Raw genomic sequence first — 16,705 nt, 5'->3', positions numbered from 1 at the left:
TAGCGTTCACGATTTACCGTGACTCTTATTCATCGATAATGCCGAGTAAGAACAAAAACAAGGATACCCCTGATTGCTCAGATATGGTTACACATAATGTGAAGAATATAATACTTTTAATAGCTAAACTTCTTTCTTCTGTGCGTTTGTATCTGAGAAATATAATTTAAGATATATTTCGATAGGCAACCTCAGATTTGGCGAATCTAAAGAACAGTGGTCATCGCGAGGTTATTGCCGTTCCGCATCTATTCTTACTTACCAGTCTGGTCGTTCGGAGAAGAAAGTACGGAAGAGGAGTAATGTCCCAAGTTTAGACGGGCAACTTTCCAAAATTTCAGCTGACAACAGTCAAAACTTGACTGTTTCTGGATTCATCGTATGAAAAAAACGTGATAATAACAAATTGATGATCTGCTGTTTGATCATAAACGAAAGCTCTATGACAAAAGTAACATCGAGAAACTCATTATCCAAATTATCGTAAAGATAAATGGATGTTCGCGTTTATAGTAATATAAGTATCTGTTTATTTTTCGGAGTAACGCTAGATTTGTAAGACTATTCAATTTATGTATATTAATTAAAAGGTACTAATTAGTTTTAAGGAACCAAAATAACACTATTATAAAAAAATGAATACTGAAAAGAATGAAGTATATGTTAATAGGAGTACTCCAAATTTACAGATGCAACGTAAGGAATATTGAGTCGTTTAACATTTTTGACAAAAAGATTTATAATTGAGTGGGATCAACAGAATCACCGGCTGGTTCATAAGATTAAAAAACGATTATAGTTCGTGTAAATAATATATATACATAAAAGAACATGCGTTAGTTGTGCTTATTTTATTTTAGTGTATCGATACTGTTATCGATATAACAAGATATGATGCCAACAGGTGTGGCAAGAAAAAGTAATATTGATCGTTCCTTAAGTAGATATCGTTCGATTAATTATCAGTAAAAGAATATTAGCGTTGTAATTTCCAAAGTGGTAATCATGAAACAACCGAGCCACATTGTATTTTATCAACGTGCACCGAGCGCAAGGCTGTTATCAATGCACTTCCGTGGTGCGAAAAATAAGACAACGCGTGCAGTAGAAAGTGCGTTTACACTTCGCTCTCGTTTCTACGAACGGAATGACAGATTGCAAAAACGAGGACAACAGTAAGCTCTTCGTAGATAGGTACTTTTCTTATCATAATAGCCGAAGCTATGCTCAGGGAAAGCCCGTGTTTCGCGAATCGACCACTAATAGATACTCGTGCCGTACTTTGCGGTAAGAAAACGATTTTTAACGCCTCTTTGCGCGGCCAGGCGATTAGTTAAGTCCGCTAAGTGTATACTTAGGTAATATTTAGATTAAGCGAGTGGATTACGGAATGTATGTGAACGTGTTTGTCACTTCCTTCAGATATTGATTTAGTTTTAGTTTTGATCTAGTTCGCAGAACTGGATTAATTAACATTATTAATATGTAACAGTGCTATATCTGGCATATCATGTCAAATGCAAATTTTGTGATACAACATTACATTACAGATATTTTAATGAATATACAATATGTGTTCTTTCTAATATGCTCATTTTACTCTATATATCACGACGAAAATTATTCATTGAAAATGAGTTTCAGCAAGATTTATTCTTTATTTATACGTATTATTATAACACACTTTATTGAGAAGTTAAAATATAGCCGGTCGCGGTGCGCATAAAATGGTGCAAGAAGCTGAAAAACTAAACTGCATGCTCGCGTAATTTTACGAAATTTCGTTCCGAGTGTTTCAGAGTGTGAAAAATGTGATCTATTTTTTAAAAGTTTAGTACAGGCAGTATCTATAATACAGCACCTAGAAATTTTAGTATAGCTAAATGTTTATTAGTTTTTATGTTATATGAAGATAAAAACAAGATGTAAAGGAAGACGTTGGTTGCAGCCTTTAATTTAACCGAAAGGAAAAATTCAAAAAAATGTTTCGTTCCTTCTAAGCCAGATTGTTTCTTCAAAGGAAAGTAAATACATTTTGTATGTTTAATCAAGAGAAGACTTTTATTCTTCGAGAAAGATAACGACTCGACATAAAAAAGAAATTATGCCAAAAATTTCAAAGAATCCTGATTGCAAAGTAATGAATATATTAAAAAATCTACATGTAGAAAAAATATTTTATATTCATCCATAGAGCATGCTTTATATTAATTATCGTTGAAGGAATTTGACGTGTTTCTTATACAGAGCAATGATTATAATATGCTTTTTAGATCAAGTCTTCGTATTGTATAATCGCGTCAGTTCAACATAGTGATCAAATTTGCAACGGAACACGTAAGTATACTAGCTGTATGTTCACACAAGCACATCTACCGCTGATGTCATTCGCTATTCTGGTGATTGGTGATGCTTCCGATATATGTACACGCGATGTGCGCGTCGTCCGCTATTCCGGTCGACGCTTGACCCTGGATCGTTTCGCGCCAAGTTGATTATTCTTCTTGAATCAAACGCGTTCATACGTTTAAAAATCTCCGTTTTTCATCACTGCACGCGTGAATAAACAATCATAAAATAACGGAGCGCCTGACTATCTCATTCGTTACTTTGATAGCATTCCCTTTCGTTGCTTGATAACGTTGTTCGATAAATTTAACGTTCCGCTAGCTTTCAAAGCGCCGCTCTTGATTTCGACCATTTTATTAACTTCTATGTGAGATATCGTTCGACGATATCGATGATATCGAGGTCTATGATTTATGATTTTAGTTCGAAATTTTATTAGAGACAGAATACGTATCTCAGTTTTCTGGATTCACCCGTACGCATGCGGCGTCGATTGCTACACGGATTTTATTGCCTTTCACAGTTACGCTCTCGTTCGATCGTAAAAGGAATTTGTGTTAGGATACGTCATCGCCTTATCGGGTGTATTAAATAAACGGGATCGATTGCGCCTGGATAAAAGTAGGTTGCTGGGTGATTATTTTCCTGATCTCTCATAAACCGTCGTGACTTATAATTTTTATATCTCGAGATATCTGCTCGGTATCTTCCACTTTGGATAAATATCGAGCCGCGAAATATCCAGAGCAAACTGGGCGCCCACACATCGCCTATTTATAACTTCCCTGACGACGGTCACTGTATCTGCAAGCGTCTCTGTTTTATTTGCCTTTATACAAGAAGAGGATCCGCGGCGGGGCCCCTATCTGCGGTTTGCTGCGTCTACATCGAGTCTTCCTGCAGGTGCGGGAGCAGCCGCGGTTATCTTAGCAAATGTCAGCGACCTCTCAGACGACCCAGGCGTCAACCGAGCAATCGGTGCTTCGCTCTTGGCTGAGTCGCGTGTGGCCACTGACTCGACTCGAAGAAGTACAGGAAGTATGCAGCTCGCTTGGCACGGTCGTTCACGTCGGATGGTTCATCGCCGGATCGGCTGTTTTTACGGGCCGTTCGGTTTACGGTAGGAACCACGAACACGCCGTGCCATGGAGACTTTATACGAGCACACGGAGCTCTTATTGTAGAACACGGCATTGCGCGTCGGCCGCACGTGAAGGCTCGGCGATCGTCTAGTAAACCTTCAGAAGCACGTGCGAGCATAATGCATCTTCCGCCGTTGCCGTTGCAGTCGGCTGCTGATGTCTCGAGACCACCCGCCGTAATAATAAAGTCGCCTGAGATTTGCCTCATGTGGCTGACATCTGACGTTATACGTGCGTCCGCAGTGGAAATTCCATCTGCGAAATCATGGTCGAACCGCGATAATCAAGCACAATGCGCCAATGTATGCAGTGGTTTAGAATTCCTCTAATATGGGCGAAAATAGAAATGGGAAAAATGAAGCAAATATCTTTAGCAAGATCTTCAAAAATCTGACTCTTTTGTAAAAGTTGACGTTAATGTTTCATATTTGCTTACAATTATTTTTTGGTTTCTCGATTTTATCTTTGAAATGAAATAAATATATGCCCTTCTTTTAATACGTTTTTGTTTTTTAAGTTAACTCTCTCATTAATTGCATTAGCAACGTGAAAACAAAATAAAAGGATGAAAATACTTTCACTTCCAATCTGAAACATGCTATTACACAACTGTTAATTCGTTGATGTTAATTCGTTGATGACCGTGAATAAAGTATCTGTAATCGAAGATTAGGGGATAAAATCGAAGATTAGGGGAAAGTGTACGTCGCCAGACGATGGCGATCAGGTCGTATGTTAATATTTATGACAGTGAGGAGGAAACTGGCAGCATCTTTTCTATCGGGTTGTTGGGCACGCTTAATTGATTGGAGAGAGCCAATTTGAAATGAAATATACCAAGGATAAAAGATTCTCGACGTGGAAAAGTTGCGTGACGAGTCGAGAGTTACGTGTTTGCCCAGGTGCAAGTGGGCTAGGTCGTTTTCTAAACCGCGTGCTGATAATGTGTGTCTGATGGTTGCTTGGGAACGTAGGAAATAAACATCCGGATAATAAAACTCGGTGGAATTTGACAGAATTCGACCTGTCCGTCTTGTACTGCGCTCTGACACGTGTTCTAACGGTACACGGTTCGGTTAAAATCTAATGCCGGACAATTTAACACAAATTGGACTTTCTCGCTTCTGGAAATTTTTACGTTGCGCAATTTTATCTCACGATCAATATAAAAATCTTCCGTTATTTCACTCCTCTGAGACGCTAGATTTTATAATGTACAGTTGGAAATTATGTAACAATGTTTATCAATATATTAATAAGAATGTTATCAGAGAATATATGAAAATGTAATTCGTACAAATATTTACACTGACATATTTTTTCGCTGCATCATAATTGAGGATGTTTGATTCTAAAATATAATTTAATATATTACTTTGAGATATGAGATAAACACAGTAGAGACACACATGGAAATATTAATTTCAGTGTGTGTGTGTGTGCAATTAAATTCTTCTTTTTTTAACAATTAATTTTCTTTTGTTATGGCCGCGAGTATACGAATTGTATATAACTCTTATTGTGCAAAAACTACTCGTAAACTTGCGAACAATTTGTGTTAATCATTTAATCGTAAGGTAGACTGTCGTCGAGAAGATACCGTTCCTCGAGACGGTCCCGTGACTTCGTGTCCGGTGTCGTCCGGTCTCGAGTCGCTGGCTATTGTCTTCGCTGGTTATTTCGTTTGCCTCTTGTCTCTGTCACGTCGTCGTTGCACTTACATTTCCTCGGTGCGATCGTTTCCCGGTGGATAGTTGTAAGTCACAAACAGGACGATGTGCTTGGTAGCTTATCGAAGTCGAGCATAATAAACTTCATCCGTATGAATCAGCGATTTTAAGTAATTACATATTTTTATAATTTATGTTATCCTCGAATTATTTTGTGACGTTTTTTATATTTTAAAATATTTAAATATGTAAAATTTTTTACTTCATGTTAGATTTTGTATAAAAAATAAATAATTTTAGAACAAAATAACTTATGATGTGGAATATCTCATTGGCTGATTGTAATTTAATAAACTAATAATGCTCTAATTTTTTACTAAACCTGTCTCTAAATTTTTAATTTTGTTGTATTGTTTAAATGTTATTTAATATAGAATAGAATATAGAATTAATCACACACACATGTTTATATTATAGTAATTATTCTATTATATAGGTGTGACAATCTTTGTTTATAGAAAAACCAATCACTTTTACAACATTTTGCTAATTACATTATTGATTAGAGTGATTAAAATTAAATCTACATGTATATACACACGATAGTCACACATATACATGTGACTTCTTATGTTTATCAGAGTCCATTCATTTCCGATGCAGAAAAAAAGTTTATTTTGGTTGTATGTTATGCGAAAGTTCCATTCTGAAATATGAGAATAAATATTGTCTAAGAGTTTCACTTCTTCAATGGAGATATTTAATAGTTACAAGAACTTTCTGAATCGTACCTACTAATCATCTAAATTGTATCTACTAATCATGTGGCACATGGCAATGGATGTTGTAACGTTGCGTGTGATTATTTTATTTCATAGAATATCTTTCAGTATTAAATTATACGAGATTGTCTATGCACATTTATAAATCAAATGTTTCAATATTTGGAGGCTTGACAAACCACTCTTCCCTTTCAAATCCTGCTCTATTTAATGAATGTGAATACTACCAGTATTACCACTATCACTGCTAAACGCGCTTGGAATTAGCTACGATTGCATATCATTAACCCAGTTTCCAAACTAGTCATCAAACGAGTCTCGTTGTAGGTATACGAAGAAGGATGTTACGAAGTGTGGAAAGTTTTTAGTCTTAATGCACCTGCTCCTCTTTTATGTTAATGCAGGACGTTAAAGTAACTGTTTGCTTAATGTTTAATGGCTGTTAAGTTACGCGTCATAATAAATGAATTCACAGAATGACGCAAGTACGTCGATAATGCGATACAACGCGTATTCACTCTAATTTCATAATTATAGTTCAATAATATTTTCCACTGCTGTGGTGAAATGGTGCAGCGGGCGGTCCGCGAAAATTAAGTTTCACAACTTTTATGCTCGAAACTGGTGAAACGAAACGACTTATCGCATCCCCGCGGTAATTATCTCGATAAACGCAAAGTTTTACCGTTTTACTCTCTTATTTCCTTTCCATATCCGAGAAATGATATATTACATAATGTCAAGTGTATATTTTTACGACCACACCTAGGTAATATCTGTCGGTTGTAGATAAGAGTAATCGATAAAGACGGACAACGTGTGACGTTTCACCTATACTTGTCCTAATACCTTTATTTGTTTTTTCATAAGGATATATTTCTAGCCCTTGAGATCTAAAAAATAATAACAGTTTGTTCTGAATCAAGTGAAAATGTATTTAATTGAGGCGAAAGACATTATATTAGTGACCCGACTCGAGCCACCACGACACATGATACGCGTCTTTTTCTTGATGAGTTTTATTTGATATCATCGGATACAGGATAGTGGAAGATGTCGACAGACGACAAGAGAAACCGGTGTAAGCGATATTCCGCGTGTTGTCATCATCGGTGTCGACTACCCCGTTGCTGCGATATTACTGCGCGTATATAGTTGCATGAATTAACGAGGTAAAACAAGATTTATAGTGCAGTGAGACGGATTTAGAACTCTAGCAATCCTAATGGAAACAATATTTAAATCCTTATAAGAGCAGTGAAATTTTGATAGAATATAATCTATATTATTTAGCAAACAAAATGAATACTTTTCTTATATTTATATAAACTATAATTTATTTCTACAAATATTTAATAGTGGAGATAAATCTGTTTCACGAACTACGAATCAAGACAGGAAAGAAGAGAAAAAAACAGTAACAGGATTATTACCATTATTCGTGACGATTTTAATAATGACTAAAAAATCGTTTAAATCGTTAGATATAAAACGCCTTGATTTTTAATATACCAAATGACATGCAAATTAGCGTTTTTTCTTCGTTGCCGTGTATAATTTCACATTAAATCGGTTTAGCAAAGGAAACATTGCGTTGCGATATACGTTCCATAATGCTCGAACAGGAATTCAAGGGCCAATTATCGCGCCGCAGGTGCAATGCCGACTGCGACACGACGAAAAATGAAAACGATTCGTGTTTCACGTAACAAGGATTAGCGATAATGCTGCGGGTTGTCACTTCCGATTATCAGTTAGAGAGAAAGAGAGGATGTTCGCCTCTTACATAAATCCGAATCACATTTAAAAGAATACTTCTTTATTAACGACGCATTCCTATTTATTTTATGGATGCGAGTGAAAAAAGACATTTCTCATCATTCAATTTCGCATTAGACTTATACGAATTGCAGCAATTTCGAAACCTTTCATTATGCAAAATTTGCGCAATTAAGTGTCGCTTAACATCGTTTAGATGTCGACAATAAATATGAGATCACTGTCAGAGTTCATTATTAATTTATCGTGAGGCGCCGCACTTCATCGTCTCCACCATCGATGCTGTGGAAAACATGATCGAGCACCAACGAACAAACCAACACGCCCGTGGTGGCACACGGTAACCTTTTTTCTGACATTTCTGCCTCATGGGTTGGTTTATTCGAAAGGTCAAACCGTTGCGCTCTCGAATATCTAACGCGGTCGCGGGAAGGAGAAAGAAAGCGCGGAGTAAAGAGAAAAGAGAGAAACGTGTGCAACGGTTCTGACACTCTTCTGCCGGGTAATCTCCTCTTCCTGTCGAAGGTCGGACGCAAGTCAAACGCCCGTTCGCCGAACCGTGTCGTGGGTTTGGAACATCTTAGCCGGAGTGCGTATCGAGTAGTTGGTCGACCGCTGGTGCGTTGCAGGTAGTCACCCAATCAGAGCGAGAAGGAAACAAAAGAAAGGTGAAAAGAGTTATCGCCCCGTGAGATCGAGCCTACATCCTGTATCCCAACTGGAAAACCGGACAGAACCTTGGTCCGGCATGCAATAATTATTAGTCGATTGTTCGGACCTCGTACTCTCTTTTCTACCTTCTACTACCGGCATCTTCTACCGGCATCAGGGTCTCCCCGTTTTCGCGCGAATCTCGTTTCAGATTCTCAATAGTCTCTCTCGTGCTTCGTGGCCCGAAAAATCATGGATCGATGAATAAAGAGGTGCCGGAGGTCACAGAACGCGCTTCGCCATTACCATCGTTTCTCCGTTGACTCGCGAAACGTCTTGTTCTGCTTTTCATATTTCATTATTCGCGCCGCGCGAAATCGTCCTTGCCCGACTTCTCGCCTTTCAAGAATACGTTCGACGTCGCGCACCCGTTGGAATTTAATAACATATCCTCGCGCATATATACATCGATCGTATTCAACGAGCGTGACTCTTCTACATTCTCGCGAAAGCGTATATATTGTTTGCGACCTTACCCTGTACATAAGAGTGGCACGGTTCTCTCCTTTATGAGACACCGATCTCTCAGTGGTTCAACATACCGATCCCGCGCGAACTGATGGTTACATACAGCCCGACAAGTAAATCTTATGCGTTCAATATATCTCCACGTCGTTTGGAAGGTATGGAAAGGATTGCTCGTAACGCGTCTCCGTGTCATTTAAGAGTCATGCTGCACGTAATTCAGGGAAAGTCACACGCTCGTAAATCAGTCTGGGTACGGGTACCGTTAGATTTGCAATGATAATCTCATGGTAATGTATGCGATTCGCTCGAGCAAACGAACGAGAAAATAATTAATAACCCCGGGTAATCCGAGTTCGCCGAACTGTCAGTAGCGGATATTACGATCCTTGGGGGTTTATGAGTTTGCGACACACACAGTAAAGAGTTTACAAAAACAGCATTTCTTTCGTTCGGTATCTCGTTAGCCCTCTTCCTTCGATTTCCATACCTGTGATAGACAACGTTTTATAACTCTGTTTTATGAGAACGTAGATGTGGTTATTAAATGTTTGAATGACATAATTCACGTTGCGATGGCGCTTACGGTTATAAATGTTCTACATCAAGATTTTATATGACTTGAATAACACGAAGCGTAAATGGTTTGTAAAGTAGTTGTAGAAATTATACTAGAAATATAAATGTAATTTTGACGATATAAAATTTGTACATCAAATATATGTATATGGCGATTAATATGTGTGTATTCTTTTCTTTGGTATAATACTTCAATGTACTATTCTGCCGATTATACGTTTTGTTCTCATTCGAAAGAAATTACGGAAAATTACTGAAAATTATATGGAACCTATCTATGTCAAGGAAGCGAGACGAGCCAACAAATCACAAATTATGTTGGCAATACAAAAGATTCCAGATTGTGCGTGATCGTTGATGGATACGCATAAGAGAAGCTCCACAGAGCGATTTTCAAGATCAGTTGCACGGTGCTTCGGATTTCCGGACGATCTGTCGATCAGTCTCACAAGCCGGTATCGATCACGCAGAGTAAGGTGTACTTACAGTTACCTCTAATTCAATTGATCGATCGTGGGATAAGCGCGATGTACGGCGGGACATTGCGGATACATGGATTATAATGATGATGCTGTATCTAGCAACGGAGGCGGCTATTTACCATTCAATTACTTTACAATTACGGGATCGCGTGTGCCCGTATCTTAAATTACGCGATGCCATTTTAGCAACAAAAGCTTTAACCCGTTCAAGACCTTTAATAATTGATAATCACAGAATGAACGACGTAGGAAAAAATCATGGGCTCGTGTCTCCAAAGATTAACAAGTTCTGACAATAAAAACGAACCTTGATGGTACCATTGATGGCGATCGTTACCATTAATGGTCTCAAGAAATTAAAATAACGAAGTTGAAATTACCGTTATGCATAATCACGCAACTACTTATAACTGATTAATTGACCGTGACAGTCAATAATAATTTAATAATAGTTGATATAATTGACAAAGACGTTGAGTATGTATATATATGTGTATAAGAAGATTGTTACAATCAAACTTACCCTTGGTGAGAGTGCGGAGGTGCGGGTCTCGGCGGAGGCGGCAAGGATTTTCTACCCGACATATTCTGCCGTGGTGCTAAAGGTGGTGGCGGCGAACTAGGAGAATCCGTGCTGAATTTCTCCATCGGACATTGAGGCTGAGGTTTCTGTTTAGGTATATCAACGTACTTAGGCGGTAGTGCGTAATAACCATGCGTAGTCCTCTGCGTCACGTCATTAGGACGTTGATGGTGATTAGGAACATATTTCGGGGGTTCATGATACTTTTGTGGGCTTGACGCCGAGGGGAATAGCTTTGAGCTAGCTTCATATCCCGTTTTCACCGGGCTGCTAATGGAAAAACTGTGATTTCCGCTCTTCAGGTATTTGGACGGACTCTTCGCGACCTCTGTCACTGGCAGATAATTCGGTCTCGATGGACTCGCAATAGCATTCTTATCTACATTTTTAGGCACTTGAGGCTGTGGTCTCTGACCTGAAGAAGATTCTAATCTCTGACCAGAATCGTTTCGTAATAAACCAGACGCGTCGATACGCGTCCCGTCAACTCGCATCGATTCCTGCCGAATTATCCTTGGCTCCACGGGAACTTGCGGGGCAGGTCTCTGATTCCCGGAATCGCTGTATCTTTGCGATATGAGATCAGGTAGTTGCGCCGGAGGTCTGGTTGACAAAGATCGCTCCTCGGATAATCTCCTCGTCGGGGCTATCCTCCCATTCACCATAAGTTTTTGAGTAGAAGGATATCTCAAACTGGAACGTCCCGTGACTACCATCCTGTGCGTGGCAAAACCGGCCGAGACTCCGTTCTCCAGTACCATTTCGGAATCCACTTGTTTCAGTGCCGCGGCGGATCTCACGAATTGATGCTGTTCCTGTTCCTGCACGTCTGTTTTCGTCGAATTCGGCGATGATTTGCCAGTGGGCTTATCGTGATCTCTCTTGGTGTTGTGTTTCGATCTTTTCATGGAATGTCTTTCCGACTTATGTCGTTCGCATGACCTTTCACGACTGATCTTTGCCGTTTCCTCCGTCTGGTGGTGAATGTTGTTAGATTTACGCTCCGTGAAACAATCGTCGCTGAGCTCGGGTGGTGGGGGTGGCAATGGATCGTCGCAATCGTGGACCTCACTCTCTGTAACTGTCGGCGGCGATGGTGGTGGCAAGTCGGGGCTGGGTATGCGTTCATTGAAAGCGCTTCTCAGGTGTGGCTTTTTAGGCGGTCTCTCGGGCACCCAGTCGTCTATTGATATGGCTGGTCCAACTATCACAGGACCTAATAAATCCGTGGAGAGACTACTGCAACTGTTGCTATGTTGATGCTTAGGGCTTGGCAAATCACCATTTCCTTGATTCTGAGCTCTACTAACGTTTTCTCTCCACGTTCCGCTGGCATAATCTGATGCTGAACTGGCTCTTCGGGATGAGGATAGTCTCGGTCGAGGAGGAGGCTGCGGCGGTGGACTTTGAGGACTCTGAGAAGTTGGCGCAGGACCTAGTGCTAACTGAGGTTCCGATCGCCAAGACGCTTGATGATGTCTTTCATAGTAAGATAATAGCGCTTTCTTCTGAATAGCTTTCAAAGTAGGATCGGACACCCTATGACGCTTCTCAGGATCCAAATAAGTGTAACGCATTTGTTGCTGTTGTTGCTGCTTTTCCAATTCGTTAATGCGTTCAGCTACTGAAAGCTGCGGTTGTGGCGGTGAATTTAAGGTTATTCTAAAAAGAAAAGAAATGTTGCACATACTATAGTTTATGATCATAATTATTACAAAGATGTATAATAATTGTAGAAAAATATATATATGTCAATGTACCTTGAAGATTGCGTGGATTCTTGCGGTTGTGTTGTACTGATTGGATAAAGTTTTCGTTTGCTCCGTTCACGGTCCAAATACAGTACGCTTTCCGAATGATGTCGTTGAGGAGTCTGTACTCTAGCACTGTGAGCGATGAGCTGCTTGCTACACTGGATTCCATTAGTTTGACTAACGTCAGACATCGAACCATGTATAGGGTTCCAATTTTCAGAATTCTGCGGACTCGCTGCTCCAGCTTGCTGTCGCGTAGGGCTTTGCGGCATAGATTGAGCATACTTGTCGTTCTCGAGTCTGCTCGAATTGTCCCACTGATTCGTTTGTGATCTATCATTCGGTGAATCATCGTCGAGGTTGGATTCCTGCCACTTGCTGTCTCGAATCGTTGACGTTTGGCAGATATCATTTATCGACGCGGATGTCGTACAATGACCGATCACCGCTGGCAAGCTAGGCCTACCTTGTCCCTGCTTGTTTCGGTCGTTCATTGAAGATTGCCATTTGTCAATGCTGTGCCTTGCTTTCGCCGGCGGTCCTATTCCAGATGTACTGACATCACTCATAGAACTCTGCCACTTTTCGTGACAACCATTGCTAGATTTTATAATCCCTCCGTTTACGCTACTAACGTCTGACATAGATCCATGATGCCATCGATCCGATACTACTTGGCGAGGAGGCATACCACTCGATACGCTAACATCCGACATCGAACCGTGCCATTTTAAAGTTTCGCTACTAGAAGCGCTACCACTAGACGTAGTCACTACGCTGTCTCTACCCTCTCGAGAAGTATCTTCCCAAGACGCCGTGGGCCTTTGTGCTACCGCTTCGCTGTCTCTCCTTAATCTGATAACAAAAAGCAATCTCTCACTACAAAAACATCGCATGGTATTTGATGTTAATAAGATGATGTATAAAAACAACCTTACCTATCGAGAAATGGCGTGTTCGTCGTAGAATCTACGCTAGATACATAACTATGGTATCCTTCGGATTGCGCGTAGCTAGCTTGTTGAGAATGCTGCACTCTCGTATATTCCTCAAGACCCGCTTGCGTTAAGGTAGTTTCGTGATAGAGGTCCACCTAAATGAATAAATTCGAAATGAGACAACAAGAAAAAGTCATATCTACAGCTGTTAAACATTGCATGTTTTTTTCTTATTGCATTCTTAGGCTCAAAATATTATTCGATTTAATCTTCTTACCTGAGGTACCTGAGGGTCCTGGTAGCTTCTTACATAAGCTTCCAGATCAACGTGACTCAAAGTCTGAGACTGCTGTTCTCGTTCTGGTGGTGATGGAACCACGTATTCCGCATCTCCCAAAGCTTTACCTTCACGATCCACACGCGGCCACAATCTCGGCTCCTCTTCAACACTACTTCTGTTGCGTGACTCGTAAGTCTCGGCTGGGATCTTCTCGCAACGCTCCATTACCGTCTTCAACTGCAATATTCAATTTTTGCAATGTAATAGAAAATATGCTTAGAAAGTAGCACTTGCCAAAGTAATTTTTGTTTCAGACTTTACATTCACAATATAAGTGTAACGCAGAAAATGAGATAATTAATAAAATACTTATATAAATTCATGCAATTGAAAATTGAAAAATATCTTTGCACTGGCCTGTGCATAACGCCTGTTATTAGTAACGATTAGCTTTCAGCTGCGATATTCTATGACTCACGATCTTATTCACTGTCGCATTTCCTCGACAAGAGAAATAATAAAAAGATCTTGATCTTAAAATAGATCAACAGGGAGCTAATTGCGTGCGTACTAAATTAAAAGTCGCGCCGATCTAATAAAACTTGATAATCAATAAAAAAGATATTATAACTTGGGCTAACTATCAGCATTTTTTGTCTGTTTTCTTAACCCACAATCTTTTTTTTACGTGATACTGGGAGCTGCTGGTATATACCGAAATTTACGGTACGATGCGGGTCAGACCATCAAAATACCACGACCTACTTCTGAGAAAGCCAGTAGCACGCTGGCGATTATGTCACCGAGAGAAAGGAGGGTGCGGGTGTGAGAGATTAATTGCGTACGCCGTTTTAGGGCGCAGCACAATATATACACCAAGGTCTTGCCCCGAGGTGATCCTGATTCTTAACACGGCATGCTCGCCCGGATAAGTCCCCTTAATTGTTAAACACGTGGATGGTGTCGACGTGAAACTTTGTAATTCGTTTGAAAGCATGAGGAAAGTGTTTCGATAAGCTCCGTTGCCTCGTGACTTGTTTATACCATCGAGGTACTTTGGTGTCATGTAAACGAGATTCGATTTTGCAACCTGCAAGACAATCGAGAATGGCTGACACGGCGAATTCTGAGCTACAACAGGAAGGATTTCTGTACAGAAATCGGACTTATGCAAATCGCGTGAATGGCAGAAATTAAAAATATCTTTAATAAAAGTTAATAATAAATGTAATTTAATTTCTAAAAGCTATAATAAGACCATTTTATTTATCCATTCATATTATATAACGTTATCTATTCCTATTAATCGCGGTTAATTCTTGTAAGTAATGTAAAGCTTATCCTTTTTATAGTGCGTGGCAAATGGATATTAATATTTAATAGTAAAACCTAGAAAAATAACGGGAATTGAAATCGTGTGTGCTTGCGTGCGATATCTTTTATGCATTCAATTAATAGTAAATCACGACGTCTCTATGCAAATGCACAGTCTACGTTCAGATTGTATAAGCGACGCAACGTAACGACCGTTTTGCGGAAAACGAAGAGGGCTTGTACAAGTTACCTGCTGTGTGAATGCAGGATTGGGCCTCTTCGTGTGTGGTCTGGTGTACTGGGCCGGCTTCTCCTTCGGATAGTTGGTGTGGTCGGTCCAGGACTTGGAGCGATGAGAACCGCTGTGTCCCGAGCTGTGGATATCCTCGTCGGACTGTCGTTCTGGCGCGCTTGGCCACGAAGGATACTTCTCGTGTCCCGGACCGTAACACACGCCCTTGAGGCTGGAGGCATCCCTAACTGGCGGCGTCGGTGGTGGCGAAGCCTCGTCTCTCTCGTTAAGAGGAAGCGTGAAGCTGTTGAATCCGAGGTTCTCGCTGTACCTAATGGGACAGACGAGTATGAAAACGTCACGGTTCAAATCAGTGTCAGTTGCACATTGCACGTCCGTGATAACCGGAGAGGCCAGAAATAGCACGCGTGACGCAACGTCCTTTCTACGTGGAAACAATTACGCATGGACGCAAAATCGTCTGTTTATTAGCACCTCGCCCAATGAATCACTCGTAATACGGCACTCTCGACCGCGGTGCTTCTGAGCGCGATGTCATTGAACCACTTTATTACCAGGATGTGTGCGGACTGTATAATTTATGGTACTGTCAACGAGTAACTTGTACGATAATCGGGGTATTTCCCCAATGTTCCGTTTCATTATTATTTTCTCGACAATATACCGTTCACGTAAAAAAAAAAAAAAAACAAAGAGCATATCCTTCTGATTAAATATATACTGATTTGCATTTAATAAATCTTACGACGGAAATCTTATCCTATTATCCTACACAAGTAATCTTATTATTACAGTACTCGAATTGAACCGCTTTATATCGATAATTTATTTTATACACCGGATAATCATTGCTTGCGATAATTCGTGTCGGAAGAGGATGGAAAGAGAGAGAGAGAGAGAGAGAGCAAAGAAGCAGAAAAAGAGAATTGCGTGAGCCAACATTGAGAAAAAAGCGCGCACGTAATCGGAAGCACGTACCCGCAGTCGTTCTTATAGCCCGGAGTATTCTTCTTGTGACTGTCGTTGTAACTGGTAACCGCGGTGGCCTTCTTGCCGCCGTTACCACCCTCGTGATCATTCTCCGTGCTGGACCTCCACCCTTCGTTTCTGCGACGGTAATATTCGTTAAGAGCCACCGACCGAAGCGGACTCTGCTTAAGGCCATAGCCTTCCTGAGAATACGACGTGGCACTCTTGAAATTGGCAGTCTCGCTCCCGTGGCCGTGGCTCGCGTATTTGTAGGACCCCGGGGGACAGGAAGGTGGGCCTGGGGCCTCATCCTGGACGCGATATCCTGGCGGTGACGGTTGCAACTCCGTCATCGTGTAACCAACGTCCCCGCCATCCGGGATACACCTAAGTGAGCAGAAAATTAAAATCGTGAGCTTCGACGTCTCCTGAGATAAAATCCTGTGATTAGACGGTTACATAGAGTAGATTAAGCGATTGCGATTAAGTGTAACAGAATCGAGTGCAACATTTTTACATATTTATGAGGTAGCACGCGTGCATGCAAATTAAATGTTACGTGAATATTTTATCAATCGGATTTAATCTTCTGTAATACTACTAAATCATAATGCTCCCTTTCTCTCTCTCTCTCTCTCTCTCTCTCTCTCTCTCT

At 40.4% G+C, this 16,705-nt stretch overlaps 1 protein-coding gene across 1 annotated transcript in view; it reads right to left on the bottom strand.

The window, feature by feature from the left end:
- The window catches only part of Shrm (shroom), a 67,760-nt gene that overhangs the window by 30,459 nt on the left and 20,596 nt on the right, over positions 1–16,705 (bottom strand). The window contains exons 2-8 of the mRNA XM_018538228.1: positions 16,060–16,437; positions 15,079–15,391; positions 13,512–13,751; positions 13,235–13,389; positions 12,750–13,151; positions 12,303–12,629; positions 10,483–12,204 (exon numbers count right to left, since the gene is read on the bottom strand). Of these exons, the coding sequence (XP_018393730.1) occupies positions 10,483–12,204; positions 12,303–12,629; positions 12,750–13,151; positions 13,235–13,389; positions 13,512–13,751; positions 15,079–15,391; positions 16,060–16,437 (3,537 nt within the window). The remainder of the gene's footprint in view (positions 1–10,482; positions 12,205–12,302; positions 12,630–12,749; positions 13,152–13,234; positions 13,390–13,511; positions 13,752–15,078; positions 15,392–16,059; positions 16,438–16,705) is intronic.

The sequence above is a fragment of the Cyphomyrmex costatus genome, unplaced genomic scaffold (assembly GCF_001594065.2).
Source record: "Cyphomyrmex costatus isolate MS0001 unplaced genomic scaffold, Ccosl1.0 scaffold193, whole genome shotgun sequence".
Taxonomy (NCBI): domain Eukaryota; kingdom Metazoa; phylum Arthropoda; class Insecta; order Hymenoptera; family Formicidae; genus Cyphomyrmex; species Cyphomyrmex costatus.
This window is presented reverse-complemented; position numbering and strand designations above follow the sequence as displayed.